The sequence below is a fragment of the Carcharhinus amblyrhynchos genome, chromosome 28 (assembly GCF_965287045.1).
Source record: "Carcharhinus amblyrhynchos chromosome 28, sCarAmb.v2.hapA, whole genome shotgun sequence".
In the NCBI taxonomy this organism is placed as follows: domain Eukaryota; kingdom Metazoa; phylum Chordata; class Chondrichthyes; order Carcharhiniformes; family Carcharhinidae; genus Carcharhinus; species Carcharhinus amblyrhynchos.
The window spans coordinates 19,929,281-19,947,619 of NC_137351.1; the positions used below are offsets into that span (position 1 = coordinate 19,929,281).

Genomic DNA, 18,339 nt, shown 5'->3' on the forward strand with positions numbered 1-18,339 from the left:
TAATATTAAATGATGCTCATTCTTCTGAGAGGTCAATCTACACTATTCATGCCTGGGCCACTGCACAAGAATTGAGAGAATACAGAATATAAATTTTTATAATCTCATATTACAGGGGTGGCATAACTATCAGGATCCTACAGCAGCAAACAATAACCTTCAGAAATTTGAGAACTGCAAGACACAAGCAACCTTTACAAACACATTTTTATTACCGTTGCACACACTTCTGTGAGGAAACTTTCAGCTTTTTCCTCTCTATTCATTCAGTCAGCCTCTACGTACCATTGTGACCGAGGCAAAAACAAAACTGCTTCACTGACACACATCAGAGCTAGCGCATGCTTAACTGATTTTGACAGCCTTGTTTTTCCAATGTGAAAAATCAGTCGGGGGATATGAAAAAAAATTTGATTATTGTAACCATCGATCGGACAACAAATTTGAATTGGAGTGCCTGTATCCCAAACCAGTCAATTTGCACATTCCTATTCTGTATTAAACTGTTTCCCATTTTCCAAAGGCTGCAAGTTGGAGAGTCAGGAGTGAGAGGATGGGTTCGGGAGCTAGAGAAAATGGCGGAGGGTCACAAGGCCCTACACAGAACTGGCAGGAAACCATGAAAGAAATCATGCAGCGGTGCTGGAACGAATTGTTCATCTGAACCCTCCTCCTCCCTTCACCTCCCTTTGTGAAGCTGTTTGTGGCCAAGGCTGCACTTGGCTGTTTACTGTCCCACAATTCAACCTGTTTCACAGCACAAGGAATATGTGTCAAAAAGCTGCTTGTCACAGTTTGGCTACCCTTGACATATTACTATACTTTTTAAGCTTATCTTAACACATTTTTTTCCCTTTAGGGAATGGTGGGGAGGTGATGGAAGGATTCTCAAGCTGATCAGTCTGTTGAACTGTGTCATGAATGCTTCTCTCAACAAGTCCTAGCCTCGAACTTGAACCCAATGCTTCTGGCCCAGAGTTAGGAATGCCATCACTGTATCACAAGTCCACATATTACTGTATGGAAAAAAAATGAATGCAGTTGTCATAATTTGATATGGCTACAGAGAAAGGGCTGCTCTTTGGGCCCTGCAATCACATCGGTTTGTTAATAACTGCCAAATTAATCCCATGATTCATTTGGAAGAAATGACTTGTGTGTAAATGGTTTCCAAGCATGGGGCTCAACTGACAAGTTTTCCTGGAATTTGCTGTTGGGATTGGTCAAAGTTGACCACTGTTACTGAACCATCTTGCAGATATTTGATTCGGATTGGATTTGAACCACACTCCTTTCCAAACAACAGTGTGTGCAACTGCACCAGATGGGCTCCAGCAGTTCAAGGTGGTGGCTCACCACGATCTTTCCAAGGATAATTAGGTATAGCACTAAATTTAAACCTTGCCAGCAGTACTCATTTCCCATGAAAGAATAAAAAACAAAAAGATATGACAGGTTCCAAGGTAAATACACATTACCAAAAGGAAAGGAAGTAATGCAATATATAATAATAATAGATTTCTTATGGTGTTGCATAAGGGCAAGAATATTAACTTTTTTTTAATCCATTCATGGGATCAGTGAATTGCTGGCAAGGCCCAGCCAAACCACCCTTGAGAAAATGGTAGTGCGCTGCCTTCATGAGTTACTGCAGTCCATTTGGTGTAGGTACACCCACGGTGCTGTTAGAGAGGGAGTTCCAGGACTTTGAACCAGCGACACTTAAGGGACAGCAATGTGTTTCCAAGTCAGGATGATGGGTGGCTTGGAAGGGAACTTCCAGGTGGTGATAGTCCCATGTACCTGCTGCCCTTATCCTTCTATATTGTAGCAGGTGGGCTTTGAAAGGAGCTAAGGCGCTACGGTGAGTTACTGCAGTGCATCTTGTAAATGATACACACTGCTGACACTTTGCATCAGTGGCAAGGGAGTGAATATTTGCGGATGAGTGCCAATCAAGCAGGCTGCTTTGTCGTGGATGCTGTCTAGCTTCGTAACTGTTGTTAGAGCTGCACTCATCCAGGTATGTGTAGAGCATTCCATCACACTCCTGACTCATGTCCTGTAGATGGCGGACAGACTTAGAGCCACGATGCAAGTTTGTTTGCCCCAGTGAGAGTTGCAAATAGTGTCGAACATCATCAGCAACCATTGCCACTTCTGACCTTAGGATGGATGGAAGGTTGAAGAAATTGCTGATGTTCCGACCTAGGACACTTTCCTGAGGAACTCTCGCTGTAATGTCTTGGAACTGAGATGATTGTCCTCCAAGAATCACAACCTTCTTCCTTTGTGCCAGATATGACTCCACATTGCTGGGTGGATGCCAGTGTTGTAGCTGTACGAGAACACTAGGGGTACATCTAGTTCTGGGGCATGGCTTCAGCACTAATTACAGAATTTTGTCAAGGCCCTTCAATATCCAGGGCCTTCAGCTGTTCCTTGATATCATGTGGAGTAAACAAGTTGGCTGAAGACTGGCATGTGTGATGCTGGGAACTTTCAGAGGAGAGTGAGGTGGGTCATTCACTCAGCATTTCTGGCTGAACAATATGTTACCTGTAAAACTGTGTTCACTTGACTAATATTTGGCTCCCAAATCTGAAGCTTATTTTTGTATTACATATTATTATGTTGTGATTCCATTTTAAAATAGGTCTGCTTGTACAAATTTACATTACCCTTTACAGCTTGTAAACCATTTCCCACTTGGTCTTTAACAGCTGAAAGCATGAGGTCAAGAGTGAAGAGCATGATAATGGGAGGAGGACAACTTATATGGAAGAATGAAAATATATCAAGCAAAGTCTCATGAGGTCCATAGTGTAGGAACTGCAGTGCCTTTATTTGGCTCAAGAGTGTTCACTCTCAGGTGGGCTTTGAGGTACTGGAGGGCAAGGGAGATGAGAGTAAGGGGAAAACAAACCCAAATTCAAGATATTCACAGAGTAAGCAAAATGTGCCAGACTGCATGCTAATGTGGTGGGAAGTGAAAGTTAGACTAAGTACATAATTACTTACGTCAAAATTATTTTAAAACATATTTTTCTTTCTGTAATGTACCTCAGCACACATTTGTACTTTAAAAAGCTACCGCTGAAACACAAGTAGTTGTTACGTAGAATGGGGTGGTCAGGATTCCGTCACAGCCAAAGTCTCTTTTCTGGCTGGAATAAGATTGGGTGGAATTATTTTGGCAGGATGTGAACGAGAAGAAATGCTTTTTGTAACATGACAGATGAATCATTAGAGCAAAACAAGGAGAAAAATACAAGGCAGGACTGACTAATGAGGAAGTTGCCTAACAATCATTATGGAGAAATTATCAAAGATTTCTAAATAAAAAACTTGAAAAATAAAACACAAAATCCAGCATCATCCTCAAAATTAAGATCAATGTTGTACATTTGTTGGAATACATGTTTTTTTCTCCCTCCTGCTCCACTTTCCCTTAAAAGACCCAGAAAATAGTAGGTACAGAATTCGTAATAATTGTTTCCATCTATTCAAATACTTTGTTTTTAAGCCTTTTGAAAATTGCATGAATATTCCTATTCAAGTGGAAGATTTTCATGGTTTCATAACTTTTCCTTAATGCGTGCAGTTCTAAAGATGCATGCTCTGCAACATTACTCTAATCGCATTACTATTTGGAGCACGATTACAAACTTTTACATATCCTTTCTTTCCAATAAAGCAAGTTCATCACATTGCTCCGGCATAAAAACAAAAAAAATGCTGGAAAGATTCAGCAGGCCTGGCAGCATCAATGGAGCGAACCAAAGTCTCTTCTTTAGAATTAAAGTGGAGGAGGAAGGTGATGATTTCTCCCCCTCCTCAGCTCTGTAGAACCATCCAGATTCAAAACAATTTCTTCTTTCCCCACATGCTGCCAGGCCTGCTGAGTACTTTCAGCATTTTGTTTTGATTTCACATGTCCAGCATCTGCAGTATTTAGCTTTTGCTACACATTGTTATGGTACTCTGACTTCCAATGTGAAACAAACAAACAAAGCAACTCATGGCCATCAGAATAGGCTGATTCAAGGCCAGAAAAGCAGCAGCAAACCTCTTTGCCTTTTTAAACTTTCGAAGGATATGCTTGAGAGCTTGCAGTCAGCAGGCACTGCACAAACCAAAGGGAAAGATGGACTGTGTAAATATTCATTTGCTATATCTCCCCATAACTTCATATCCCATTATAATGAAGTTCTTTTCTTTGCCCCAATGTTTTCTTATCCATCAACTGAGGGACAAGAAGCAGAATGCACTCAAAATGCACAGAACAGTTCCATCCTGTAAGCACTGAGTTGTAGACCCATCACCATTCAACGAGTGACTTTTAAGTCTGATAGATCCCAACAACATTAGCTTTTGAGGGAACAGTCCTGCAATAACAAAATACTATATCACTGACTGTATTATTTTGGTCACTGCTCTCACACAAATATTAATTTACCAGAGTTGATTCTTCAACCTCTTCTCAGACAGATTAATTGATTATTCAAACCAGTAATAAAATGCAGTCACATAAAGAAGATTTGATGCCATTGTGCTAATGGAGAATTGACACTTACAGGCTGATAGTGGCTGCTGCTCTGACTCATTCCTCCCCATGCTTTAGGGAGCAATTTTTACTGCATCATTAGGTACACATTCAGGATCCCTCATATGTAAGGCTCTGAACAAAAACACACATTCACATGTATGCAAATAATCAAGTCTGAAAATGGAGAACTAACACCAACTGTTGTTCTCAATCCAGTTGGGTCTGACGAGCCAGCAATGGACCGACTGCCTGCCAGAATCTGAATCTATGATCATGCAAGTCAAAATTCTACGAATTACAGAGAATTTACAGCGCAGGAACAGCCCAACTAGCCCATATGGATGTTAAAGGTGTACAAGAGCTTCCTCTCACCCAATTTGTTTAACTCTATCTGCATATTTCTATTCCTTTTCCCTCATGTACTCGGTTCGTTTCCCCTTTGAGGCACTGAAGCTTTCCACCACAAATCCTCTTTCACAGAGGAGTGACAAGACAACAATTAGTTAATTTGACTCAAATTAATTTACAGTGGGGTAGAATTGATAAGGCAAAACTGAATTTGCATTTTCAGGAGCAACTTGATTAAACCCATGCTTAAAAAAACAACTGCAAAGCAAATGAAAGCAGGAAATGCTGCAAATGCAGCATGTCTGACAGCAAGTGAAGGATAGACTTCTCCCAAAACTTTGACCTCAGATCAAATGCAGCTGTAATGAAAAAGCTAAATGATGCTGAACCTAATTTTTCTCTATGCTGATAGAAATTTAAACAAATTCTAATTATTTCCTGTTCTTGTTCAGGAATTTCATAAACATCTAGCAATGGACAGACTATAGAAAAAAAATTGAGCATACATTCATATCAGAAATTGCTTTGCAATGTTCAAAGTTTTATTTTGTTACGCCACTGAGGTGCTTTGGGACTTTTTAAAACATTCAAGCACCCTACAAATGCAAGTTGATGTTAAAACAATAATGGAAGATGGATTTTTTTTAACAACTGAAATAAAAATGGGATCTCAATTTGCCTTCAAGCAACCATTTGACTATGAAAAAATACCACACTGCTGCTGCAACCACATCAGAAGCAATCCTACTTCATAAAATTATTTGGTTGAACGAGAGACAAAAATGCATGATTCTGTAAAGATTTGTTACAGCAATCCCCAAAGCAGATTGCTTATCTGAAGGCCACAGATAAGCATACCAAAAAGGCAAAGAGAATTCCAACTTTGGGCTAAAACAACTGGATTTTTAAAAAAGAAAATCAGTCTTATATTCTGCTGGAAACGATGCTTACAGTACTTGAACACTGAAGCAGTTCATGAATCGCCTTGGGCTGCGATCACCTTCCCTCTTCCCCCAAATGGCGGAGTTCTCAGCTGACAGCCACTGTCCCAGTTTCATACATGAATAATGACTACTTGGGTGCAGGCTCACGAGGTGGCATCCCAGAATAAGCGAGAGCTTCAGAAGTGATGCTAAGAGATAATGTTTGTGTTAAAATGTGTACAAAGAGCATAAACTGATTGCTAATTATACACATTTTCATTTTCCATCTTACAAGTCAAAGTTGACAAATCTCACTTTAGTCAAATTATTGGTTATTACAAATTAAACTTGTAAACATTAACCACATTATACTGTCAAGAATTTTAACTGGGTGTTGGACATTCATTCTTTTATAGTTTCTTTTCTGCTCAACTCCAAAGTCTAAATCCTAAAAGTTTATTTTCAAATTATATAATTTAAAAATGTTCACACTATCATTTCAAACTATAAATTACATGATGAAAATTCTCTAAGCAGTGACAAAGAGAATCAGAAAATGTTAAATTTCCCAGCCTTGACAAGACCATTTTGAAGCATGCTCTAGAATAATCTGCTGCAGCACCAAATCTAAACTGGTGTCCTTCATCCTCCAGGCTGCATACAACCTGGCTAAAGTTGAATGTTAAAAATTGCAAAGCGTAGAAAAGACAGACGGAATCCAACCCCCTCCCAACCTTTTCTGCTCCTCCATAAAGTACACTGCAGAGTCCTCAATCAATCAACACAGACAATTCAATTGCGACTGAGAATCCTACATAAGCTCCCTGGTAACCACCATCCAGATACTGAAACCCGCTTACAATTATTTTCCCTACAAAAAAAGATCAAAAGGTTGCAGTGGGAATTCAAACTTCTACCCCCCACCCCCAAGGAGAAAATTGTGCGGGGGAGTTTGTGTGTTTGAGGAAGGAAAAGGGAAAAGGGGTTATATTAACGCCAGCAGCTGGAAAATACGCTGACCAGGCCCAGACTTTATCTTTCTAACCGGCCGGGAAGGGAGGGGGTTAAAATAAAACAAGATTAAAATTGTCCCCCCCCAGCCCCAAACACACAGAAAAAAAATAAAGGGGCCAACAGGCTGTAGTGGAAGCTTACCCAAGCTTCAGTGTAAGGTGCTGACCGCCGCGCATTATTTTCACCGGGCCTTATTCCGACATTTCTTTTGAGAGGTTCAGTCTCTTGTTTACAGAAGCCCCCGAACGACGAAGCTTCGCTGCTCGGCCCGGGCTTTTGCTCAATGCATCGGGACGGGGCAGCTCCGCCTTTGCGACGCAGGCTCCGCACCTGCTTTCCGGCGTCCTTTACGACGCAGCCCCGCTACCTGCTTTCCGACTTTTTCCCACACAGTCTGCATTCACTTTACGGCGCTTTTCATTTTACGACGCCTTTCGTTTTACGACGCCGGCTTTGTTCGCAGTATATAACACCGAGCAGCTACATCTCCGAATCTACATTTTATCCATCACTCTCTCAGTTTCAGTCCATTAAACAGAATCATCGTGCCCCGTTCGAGATGCTTTTCTATCCCCTGTGCGGCTTTCCTTTCCCCAAAACGGCTTTAAAATGTGAAAATCACCGCGCATGCGTAATTGTCCCAGCATTCATATAACAACAACCTTTTTACATGGCGCCTCTTCAGTCTGCACCGACAATGTCTTTTAAAAGTTCATTTATTAGTATCCCAAGTAGGCTTACACTAACACTGCAATGAAGTTACTGTGAAAATTTCCTAGTCGCCACACTCCAGCACTGCTGCCCCACAGCTCCAGGAACCTGGGTTCGATTCCCAGCTTGGGTCACTGTCTGCGTGGAGTCTGCACATTATCCCCGTGTCTGCGTGGGTTTCCTCCACGTACTCCAGTTTCCTCCCACAGTCCGAAAGACCTGCTGCTTAGGTGTGTTGGTCATGCTAAATTCTCCCTCTGAACCCGAACAGGTGCCGGAGTTTGGCAATTAGGGGTTTTTCAGTTAGTACAGTATGAACGTAAACCTACTTGTGAGTAATAAATAAAGTTTACCTTTACCTATTCAGTTACGTGATGGGAGAATTTAGTTTGGCCAATGCATTTAATGAGCACATCTTTTGGGCTGTGGCAGGAAACCAGAGCATCCAAAGGAAACCCACACAGACACGGGGAGAATGTGCATACACTGCACAGACAGTGACCCAAGCCAGGAATCAAAGTCAGGTGTCTGGTGTCGACGCAGCGGTGCTAAGCACTGTGTCACTGTAAAGGTGTGCTAAATAGAATAATATTCAGTTATAGTTAAAAATACACCAAAGTGCATAAGATTACTGACGTGCACAATATAAACTTTGAGACACATAAAGGGGTATCAGATATGTATTTAGGTATATGTTGCTTCGTGTTGACAATAAGATCACGGAACAGTATAAATTAAAGGTAGGAACTCAAAGGTGCAGGAACAAAGGGACCTCAGTATATATGCACATAAGTGATTGAAAATGGCACAACATGTTGAGAGCAGTTAATAAGAGCATATAGTAACTTAGGGACATTGAATACAAGAATAAGGTAGCCATGTTGAATTTGTGTAAGACGCTACTTGGTCTCATCTGGCACTCTGACAAAAGGTCATTCTGACAAACTGTTGGCTCTACCTCCACAGATGCTGTCAGACCTGCTGAGATTTTCCAGCAGCCACAGTATTTTGCCTTTATCTCACCAGGAGTACTGTGCCCAGTTTTAGGTGCCATACTCAAAAGAAGGATGCAAAGGCATTGGAAATTCACGAAAATGATTCTAGGGAATACAAAACCAGCTATAAGGATAGACAGTGGAATTTGGGACTGTTTTGCTTCAAAAGAAAAGACTTAGAGGAGACTTGATGAATGCAAGTGTAAAGTTATCCACTTCGGCAGAAATAATAGTAGGAGGGATTATTATTTAAAAGGTGAAAAGCTGCAGCATGCTACGGTGCAGAGGGACCTGGGGGTCCTTGTGCACAAGTCACAAAAACCCAGTCTGCAGGTGCAGCAGGTGATCAAGAAGGCGAATGGAATGTTGGCCTTTATAGCAAGGGGGATAGAATATAAAAGCAGGGAGGTCTTGCTGCAACTGTACAGGGCACTGGTGAGGCTGCAGCTGGAGTACTGTGTGCAGTTTTGGTTGCCGCACTTGCGCAAGGATATTTTGGTCTTGGAGGGAGTGCAGAGGAGGTTCACTAGGCTGATACCGGAGATGAGGGGGTTGGACTATGAAGAGAGACTAAATAGACCACGTCTGTACTCGTTGGAGTTTAGAAGGATGAGGGGGGATCTTATAGAGACGTATAAGATAATGAAGGGGATGGATAGGGTAGAGAGATTCTTCCCGCTTCGAAAGGATAGCAGGACTGGAGGGCACAGCCTTGGGGGGAGGGGGGATCAGTTTAGATTGGAGTTGAGGAGGAACTTGGTGGTGAATCTCTGGAATTCTCTGCCCATTGAAGTAGTGGAGGCTACCTCGCTAAATATATTTAATTCACGGGTAGATAGGTTTTTGATAGACAAGGGAATTAAGGGTTATGGGGAGAGAAAGTGACAAAGTGGGACTGATCCACTTCAGATCAGCCATGATCTTATTGAATGGCGGGGCAGGCTCGAAGGCCTACTCCTGCTCCTATTTCTTCTGTTCTTATTCAAGATCCCGAGGGATATGAACAGAGTAAATACTGAGAAGCTATTCCCACTCAAGTGCATCAGGAACGAGAGGGAACAGATTCAAAACAGTTGATAAAAGAAGTGATGCAAGGAGAAATTTTCATCCAGAAGGTGGTTGCAGTCTGGAATGGAATCTGGGTTGAGAGCTCTAAGTTTTTAAGTGTCACCAAAAAACTATCCTGGTCTCCCCATGCCGCCACTATACTTAAGAAAGCCCACCAACGCCTCTACTTTCTCAGAAGGCTAAGGAAATTTGGCATGTCAGCTACGACTCTCACCAACTTTTACAGATGCTGCATAGAAAACATTCTGTTTGTATCACAGCTTGGAATGGCTCCTGCTCTGCCCAAGACTGCAAGGAACTACAAAAGGTCATGAATGTAGCCCAATCCGTCACACAAACCAGCCTCCCATCCATTGACTCTGTCTACATGTTGCTTCAGCAAAGCAGCCAGCATAATTAAGGACCCCACACACTCTGGACATTCTCTTTTCCACTTTCTTCCTTTGGGTAAAAGATACAGAAGTCTGAGGTCATTGCAACAACCGACACAAAAACAGCTTCTTCCCTGTTGCTGTCAAACTTTTGAATGGATTTACCTTTCATTAAGTTGATCTTTCTCTATACCCTAGCTATGACTCTAACACTACATTCTGCACTCCCTCATTGCCTTCTTTATGAATGGTACTTTTTGTCTGCATTACACACAAGAAACAATACACTGTATGTTTATATACATGACAATAATAAAGCAAATCAAGGAATTAACTACTTGAGAGGGTGGTAAGGGCAGGTTCGATCAAGGTATTCAGAAAGAAATTGGATCGTTATCTGAAAAGATTGCGCAAGATCACAGTGTTAAAGCAGGGGAGTGGGACTGGGTAGAATGTTCTTTGGGAGAGCTAGTGTAAGAGTCAATGGGCCAAACAGTTCCCCACATTGTAAAGATGGCGTGAAAGAAAGGCTATGGAAAGATTTTCAACGTCTCGGTACAATCAACAATAAGCCATGATTCCCCAATAGGAATGGTGATACACCATTAAATATTTTTCAAATATCCCTCAGAACAATTAACATTTCAGATCTTTGGCCATTGGGGAAATTTGGTACCATAGCATTTAAAAACATAGAAACCCTACAGTACAGAGAAAGGCCATTCAGCCCATCGAGTCTGCACCAACCACAATCCCATACAGGCCATTCCCTTATATCCCTACATATTTACCCACTAATCCCTCTAACTACGCATCTCAGGACACTAAGGGCAATTTTTTAGCATGGCCGATCAACCTAATGTTAATGACATGAGGAGAACGTACAAACTCCACACAGACAGTGACCCAAGCCTTAAAGCTCATTGAGAGAAGTGAAGGAGTTTAACTCGGCAGTTTGTAAATTAAGAAGCCTGGCTCTCCCTCAGAGCGCCCTCGGCCTGGTGTTTGACGCCCCCACTCTTGAACCCCAGATCACAGATCCACTTCCCGCCATCAACACGGCCGCCACTACCCCAGCATCTCACATCCGGACTCCCAGCGGAGGCGGAACTAAGCACGGCCATTCGGGTTCAATTAAAAGGCGGAGTCACGGGACGCGGCTGACCCGAGTGTATACATCCGGGTCCCTGTTGGAGGCAGAGCCGAGTGTGGACATACGGGTCCCTGTCAGAGGCAGTCACAGTAAACGGTTGAGAGCCGGCGAGCCGCCACATCCGGGTTCCTGTTGGAGGTGGAGTCACAGGAATCGTTTGGCCGGGGGGGCGGAGCCGGGCCATCTGGGTCTCTGTTGGAGGCGGAGCCGAGCTCCTGTCTGAGGAAGCGCCGATTGTGGACATCCGGGTCTCTATCGGAGGCGGAGTCGAGGGCGTGTGAAGCGGTGGGGGAGGGACGGCGGTGCTGCTGCTCGAGCTCCAGCTCGGTCGGTGGAGAAGCTCAAAATGGCTGCTGTTCCAAGCGCCACAGAGGCCCGGCGCATCGCGGATTTGCGTGTCGTAGATCTTAAATCCGAACTGAAGCGGCGGAATCTGGACATCAGTGGCGTCAAAACCGTCCTGATCGCTAGGTTGAAACAGGTGTGAGAAGTGGACAAGAACCGCGGAGAGTGAAGGGAGAGTCGGCGCCCGCGGTTTACCGCCGCTACGTTTAGGCCTCGGATGAAGCCTGATATCCCCCGCCCCCCCCCCCCCCCCATACAAATCTTAATGGCCGCTGCTGCTTCTCTAAATGGGTTTAATGTTTCACTGCGAAGGCAGAAACAAATCTCAGCGACCTAAGTTATCTCATAACGTTGAATAAAGCCTGAGATCTTATTTGTGCTGCGTGATTCGCAGTGACAAGATTTCCTGCGAGCAGTCATCTGTGAAAAAATTAAATATCAAATGACGATTAATGAGGAATGTTTGCCTTTTCTCGTCCTTGTTATTAGTACTACTGCACGGGGAAGGGTTTTCTTCAAACCACTGCCAGCTGACGCCTTTTAATTGATCGATTGAAGCTTTCAGTTTTTTTTCAAAAAGCTTATGATTTGATTATCAGAAACTGCCCATTTTCTGATTTGCATGATAAAGAGAGATCGAAACGCAAGAAGCACTTAAAATGATTTTTTTTTCATAATTAGCGTTCGGACATAGAGCTATTGAATAAACTGAGTCTTATTTCTTAACCAGTACTTCACTTAGTTCATCGATTGCTGGGGCACATATAATTGTCGGATGATCAAAGCTGAATGTTGTTAATGTCCAAAACCAGAAACCTTCAATTGGTTAGTCGCTGGATTAGTGACAGTTCTAATTTGTGGTTTCTCCAAGCATCAATTTAGTTTACAAAAATCCCAGGCTTGAAAAGAAATGTTTGTTTTTCAAAATTCATTGTTGACAGTTTTGTTCCACGAGTGTCAACTTTTATAATGTGTCATGCTATATGTCTTCAGAATTATAGAGCTTTTGCAAATCGTTTTCTCATTTTTATTCATAATTTTGTTTTGTTATGAGTTGATGATGAAGACATTTTAAAGAAAACTTGTAAATATTAATATTATTAAAAATTATTATCAAAACAGGTAATAGAAGAGGAGGGAGGTGATCCTGATAACATGCAGCTCTTTTCCGATACTGTTTCAAAGAAAACACCTAAAAGCAAAGGTAGTCTATTTATTCAGTGTTGCTGTACAACTATACAACAGGAAGGGTCTCAATTTTCTTATATTTTAGTACTTTCTTGCAAAAAGTGTTGATCTTGGAGGAAAGATGCTGAGAGATGATCTTTGAGGTGGTACTATTAGCATATACCTCCTGCCCTTGTCTTTCTAATTGATGGCAGTTCTAAACTTGCAAAGTGCTGCTGAAGAAACCTTTGGTGAGTCGTCATGGTAGAAGAGTGGGTATTTAGGCTGGCAGGTGAGATGTCTATCAAGTGGGCTACTTGCACTTGATGGCATTAGTTTCTTGATTGGCAGCTGTGTCCATTTGTGCAAGTGGAGGGTTATTCATCATCTAGATTCCAAAAAGGGAAATATCCTCTTGGCATCTTCTCTGTCAAGCCCCCTCAGAATGTTACGTTTCAACATGGTTATCTCTCATTTTCATATGAGGTGACAAATTTATTCTCACTTGGGGTTGATGAGAAGATTTTGTGGAGATAAGGTTTGGCACAACATTAAATGTGATTTGTTTTTTAAACAAAAAAAAGTCAATACAATAATTTTAGGTAATTAATAAAAGTGATATTTTAAGTAGTGCCAAGACACAGCACTAATAAAAGTACATCTGCCTTTTTGCGTAAGAAACAAAGCTGGAGACATTAGGCCCCAAGCCCTGGTCAACAGCTAAGGGGCTGGGTTTAACCAATGCCCGTCTGCATTTGTCTCTGGTGGCACGCACTCCAAGCTAGCCTTGGTGGAATCCATATGGAAGTGAGGGTTGGAAATGGGTTTTTCATCTCTACCAGCCAGCTTTATGGATAGGTTGTTCGGGAGGGAGGAGGAGAGTAGGCATGTGTCTGGCTCACTCCCAGTCTCTGGGCTCTTGCTTTCTCACTTATCTCCAAGAGTCCATGATGTTTGGACATTGAGGATAAAATATGGGTAGTTGTGAAGGTATTGAGGCTATTAGCAGGAATAATAGGAGAGAAATGGCTTGTGACGGGGACTCTGTGTGTGTGTGTGTGTGTGTGTGTGTGTGTGTGTGTGTGTGTGTGTGTGTAGATTTGTCATTCTAATTGCCTGATGTACGTGAGCTGTATCAAGAGGTTCTGGGCTAGATGGTGGCCTGCGAGCCATGTTGGATAGCCCTGTGTTTCAAGACAATCACCTCTCATTGTTCTGAACATACCCAACCTGCTCATCATTTCTTCATAAAACAACCTCTTCATTCCAAAAGTGAGCTTTGAATGCTCCTTTAATGTCAAGGGTTGTCATTCTTGCCTCACACCTGGAATTCAGCTTTTATGACCCATGTTGGGACCATGTATATAATGAGGCCTAGAACCAGGGGTTACTGGTGAAGTGCTGTTAGCATTATTGAGAATTGACCAGCCAGCCTGTACCCAATTTATCCTTTTTGCGTAAAGGACACTTGAGTTTCCTTGTTGGATACTCATGTGTTGGTTTAGCTTCATGACATTTGGACTGTTGGTGCCTGTCAGATTTGCTATGTCCGGTTTTATGATGTCACGAGGAATTAATTGCATTGGCTGAACAGTGCTATCTGTGATGTGGGTAAGCCGGGATGCATGAGTATCCTAAGGAGGCTGAGATGGGCCACTCACGCAGTACTACTGGCTGAGGATCATTGCTTTGTTGGACTCCGCCATTGCTAAAAATAGTCATATTGATCAAGCTGTCTCCTCTCATTTGTTGTCAACCAACATTCCTTGCTAGATGTGGTAGGATTCCAGAATGGTGGCACTGTGGTTAGCATTGCTGCCCCACATTGCCAGGGGCCTGGGTTCGATTCAGGACTTGGTTGACACTGTGGAGTTTGCACATTCTCCCTGTGTCTGCATGGGTTCCTCCCACAGACCAAAGATGTGTACGTTAAGTAGATTGGCCATGGTAAATGTACGGGGTTACAAGGATGTTGTAGATGGAGGTGGCTCTGAGTAAGAGTAAACTCTCAGAGTTGGGTCACTGTGCAGAGTCTGTACTTTATCTCAGTGTCTTCATGGGTTTCTTCCGGGTACTCCAGTTTCCCCCCTCACTGTGAAAGACATGCTGGTTAGGTGCGTTGGCCATGCTATATTCTCCCTCGGTGTATCTGAACAAGTGCCAGAATGTGATGATTAGGGGATTTTCACATTAACTTTATTAGAGTGTTAATGTAAGCCTACTGTGACCCTAGCAAGTAAACTTAAAAATTTAAAACTTTCAATGTTTGGTTAAATAGTATATACTGATTATAGTAGAACATCACTTTTTCGAAAGGATATCTTTAGATTCATTTCTATATACTTTTGTTAGTTTTACCATAGTAACCTTTTTACAAATTGTTTACAGGGAGTATGATAGAACAGAGGAGCCCAAATGATTGAGGGAATGGGTAGATTAGGTAATGAACAAATGGATAAATTAAGCATTTTTCCACTGAGATTGTATTCAAATTAATATTTCATTCAAATACATATTGTTTAGATTTCCAAGGAAATTCAGTGTAAGAATTTTGATTTGTGGTCAACAAAGCACACTGGCTGTCTAACTTTGGTAGAAATATCTCAGATTTGTTTGTAATTACAGACTGCTCCCTCTCAATTATAATCTGTACATTATGCATGATCTGAAAATGCTGTTTGAAAAATGTGTTAATATTTTTAAAGAAACAGCTATTTATTAACAGGTGTTGGTGAGATTGTTGTATTTGCTTCTCACTGCAGAATCTCTCATGGGCAGGAGCATGGACAAAGCACTTCAGGAGCAAGGGGCAGTATGAGCTTAAGGCAAACAGCATGCCTCTGGCTGCCACTTATTCAATTACTCTCAATCATGAGAACAAAGATATTGTACTAAAATGTAACTGCATTATAAGTTGCCTTTTGTGGTTTGGGTTTGTATGTAGAACTGATGAACCAGTCAAGCCACTATTCAAGCTATTCCAGTGCAGCTATAACCCAGGTACCTACCTGGCAATGGAAAATTGCCCATGTGTCCACAGAAAGCAGGATCAATCTAATCATGCCAATTACTACCCCATCAACCTGTTATCAGTTATGAGCAAAGTGATGGAGGGCATCATCAATAGCAAATGCACTAGTGGTAATTTACCAAAATCACTGGACTCTGGGGTGGTTCCCACAGATTGTAAAACAGCAAATGTGACGCCACTGTTTAAAAAAGGAAGTAGACAAAGTACAGGTAACTATAGGCTGGTTAGCTTAACTTCTGTACTAGGGAAAATGCTTGAATCTGTCAAGGAAGAAATAGGAGACATCTACATATAAATTGTCTCATGGTAAGATGCAACATGAGTTCATGAAGGGAAGGTCGTGTTCGACTAATTTGGTGGAATTTTTTGAGAAGATTACATGTACAGTGGACAATGGTGAATCTGTGGATATGGTGAATTTGGATTTCCAGAAGGCATTTGACAAGGGGGTGCATCAAAGACTGCTGCATAAGATAAAAGTGCATGATGTTATGGGTAATGTATTGGCATGGATAGAGGATTGGTTAACTAACAGAAAGCAAAGAGTAGGGGTAAATGAATGTTTTTTCTGGTTGGCGTTCAGCGTTGGGACTGCAATTGTTTATGATTTACATCGATGATTTGGAATTGGGGACTAAGTGTAGTGTGTCAAAATTTGCAGATGACTCTAAGGTGAATGGCAGAGCAAAGTGTGCAGAGGACGCTGAAAGTCTGCAAAGAGATATAGATAGTCTCAGTGAGTGGGCGAGGGTCTGGCAGATGGAGTACAATGTTGGTAAATGTGAGGTCATCCATTTTGATAAGAATAACAGCAAAATGGACTATTGTTTAAATGGTAAAAAAATTGCAGCATGCTGCTGTGCAGAGGGACCTGGGTGTCCTTGTGCAGGAATCTCAAAGAGTTGGTTTGCAGGTGCAGCAGGTAATTAAGAAGGCGAATGGAATTTGTCTTTTATTGCTCGAGGGATGGCGTTTAAAACAGCAGTTGTATAAGGTGCTGGTAACGCCACACCTGAAGTACTATGTACAGTTTTGGCCTCCTTATTTGAGGAAGGATATACTGGCATTGGAGAGGGTGCAGAGGAGATTCACTAGATTGATTCTGGAGTTGAGAGGGCTGGCTTATGAGGAGAGACTGAGTAGGCTAAGGCTATACTCATTGGAATTCAGAAGAATGAGGGGAGATCTTATAGAAACTTATAAGATTATGATTGGAATAGAAAGATGGAGAAGTTGTTTCCACTGGAGGCTGACACTAGAATTAGGGGGCATAGCCTCAATGAGGGAGAGCAGATTTAGGACTGAGTTGAGGAGGAAGTTCTTCACACAAAGGGTTGTGAATCTGTGGAATTCCCTGCCCAGTGACGCAATTGAGGGTACATTATTGATTGATTGATTTTAAGGCAAGGATAGATACATTTTTGAACAGTAAAGGAATTAAGGCTTATGATGACCAGATGGGTAAGTGGAGCTGAGTCCACAAAAAGATCAGCAATCTTATTGAATGGCAGAGCAGGCTCGAGGGTCCAGATCGCCTACTCCTGCTCCTAATCCTTGTGTTCTTATCATTGACAGAGCTGCCAAACAGCACATGCACAGCAATGTACTCAGCACTGTTCAGTTGGGATCGGCCACAGGCACCCAGCTCCTGACTTCATTGCAGTCTTGGTGCCAAATGTGGACAAAAAGCTGAATCCCACAGGTGACATGAGGGTGACAGAGAGCAGTATCGACAAAACAGAAGTTAGTGAAAATTGGGAAAACTCTGCACTAGTTGGCAGGAAGACGTTTGTGGTTGACAGAGGTCGTTTATCTTGGCTCCAAGACCTTGGAGAAGGAGTTTTTTGGGACTGTGTCTTAGGCCTAGGCCATTTCATCAATGACCTTTGTTGGGGGTGGAGATGTTTGCTGTTAAGTGTTCGATACCATTCACGATGACTCAGACACTGAAGCAATCCATGTCTATGGACAGCAAGACCTGGACTGCATTCAGGCTTGGGCTAATAAGTGGCAAGTAACATTCGCATCACAAGTGCCAGGTAATGACCATCTGCTCTCAAGAAGAGAGAATCTGACCATTACCCTTTGATGTTCGGTGGCATTACCATCACTGGATTCCCCTCTACCCCAATCTTGGGGGTTACCATTTATCAGAAACTGAAAGATGAATTGTATGGCAAGTAACTTGCCTCCCAACTCCCCAAACCCTGTCTATCATCTAGAAGGCACAAGTCAGAAGTGTGATGGAATACTCTCTCTCTGCTTGGATATGTGCACCTCCAACAATACTCAAGAAGCTTGACACTGTCCAGGACAGAGTAGCCTGCTCGATTGGTATCCCTTCCACAAATATTCAATCCCTCGACCATTGACAAATGATGGCAGCAGTGTGTATCTTCTACAAAATTTACTGCAGAGACTCAGTAAGACTCATTTAGACAGCAACTTCCAAACCCACGGTGGCCTGGAAATACCTGGAAGCATCACTACCTCAGAGTTCTCCTCCAAGTTGCTCACTATCCTGATATGGAAAGAGATTGCCATTTCTTTACTTTTACTGGGTCAAAAATCTGGAACTCGCTCCCTTACAACTCTGGGTATATCTACTCCTTGGGGACTGCAGTTGTTCAAGAAGGCATCTACACCACCACCTATGCAAGGGCA

The 18,339-nt window shown here is 42.4% G+C and overlaps 2 protein-coding genes across 7 annotated transcripts in view; one reads left to right on the top strand and one right to left on the bottom strand.

The window, feature by feature from the left end:
* rnf111 (ring finger protein 111) overlaps positions 1-7,143 on the bottom strand; it is a 123,353-nt gene extending 116,210 nt beyond the window's left edge. For 2 of the 3 annotated variants that reach the window (XM_080214150.1, XM_080214148.1), the window contains exon 1: positions 6,976-7,143. The gene's annotated coding sequence lies outside the window, so the exon portion shown is untranslated. Of the gene's footprint in view, positions 1-5,848; positions 6,015-6,975 lie in introns of those variants that run through there. The other variant, XM_080214149.1, reaches the window with a different exon arrangement.
* Positions 7,144-11,421: 4,278 nt separating this feature from the next.
* The window catches only part of sltm (SAFB-like, transcription modulator), a 50,895-nt gene continuing 43,977 nt past the window's right edge, over positions 11,422-18,339 (top strand). For all 4 annotated transcript variants that reach the window (XM_080214415.1, XM_080214416.1, XM_080214417.1 and 1 more), the window contains exons 1-2: positions 11,422-11,613; positions 12,600-12,681. In XM_080214415.1, the coding sequence (XP_080070541.1) occupies positions 11,479-11,613; positions 12,600-12,681 (217 nt within the window). In that variant the 5' untranslated portion in view covers positions 11,422-11,478. The remainder of the gene's footprint in view (positions 11,614-12,599; positions 12,682-18,339) is intronic.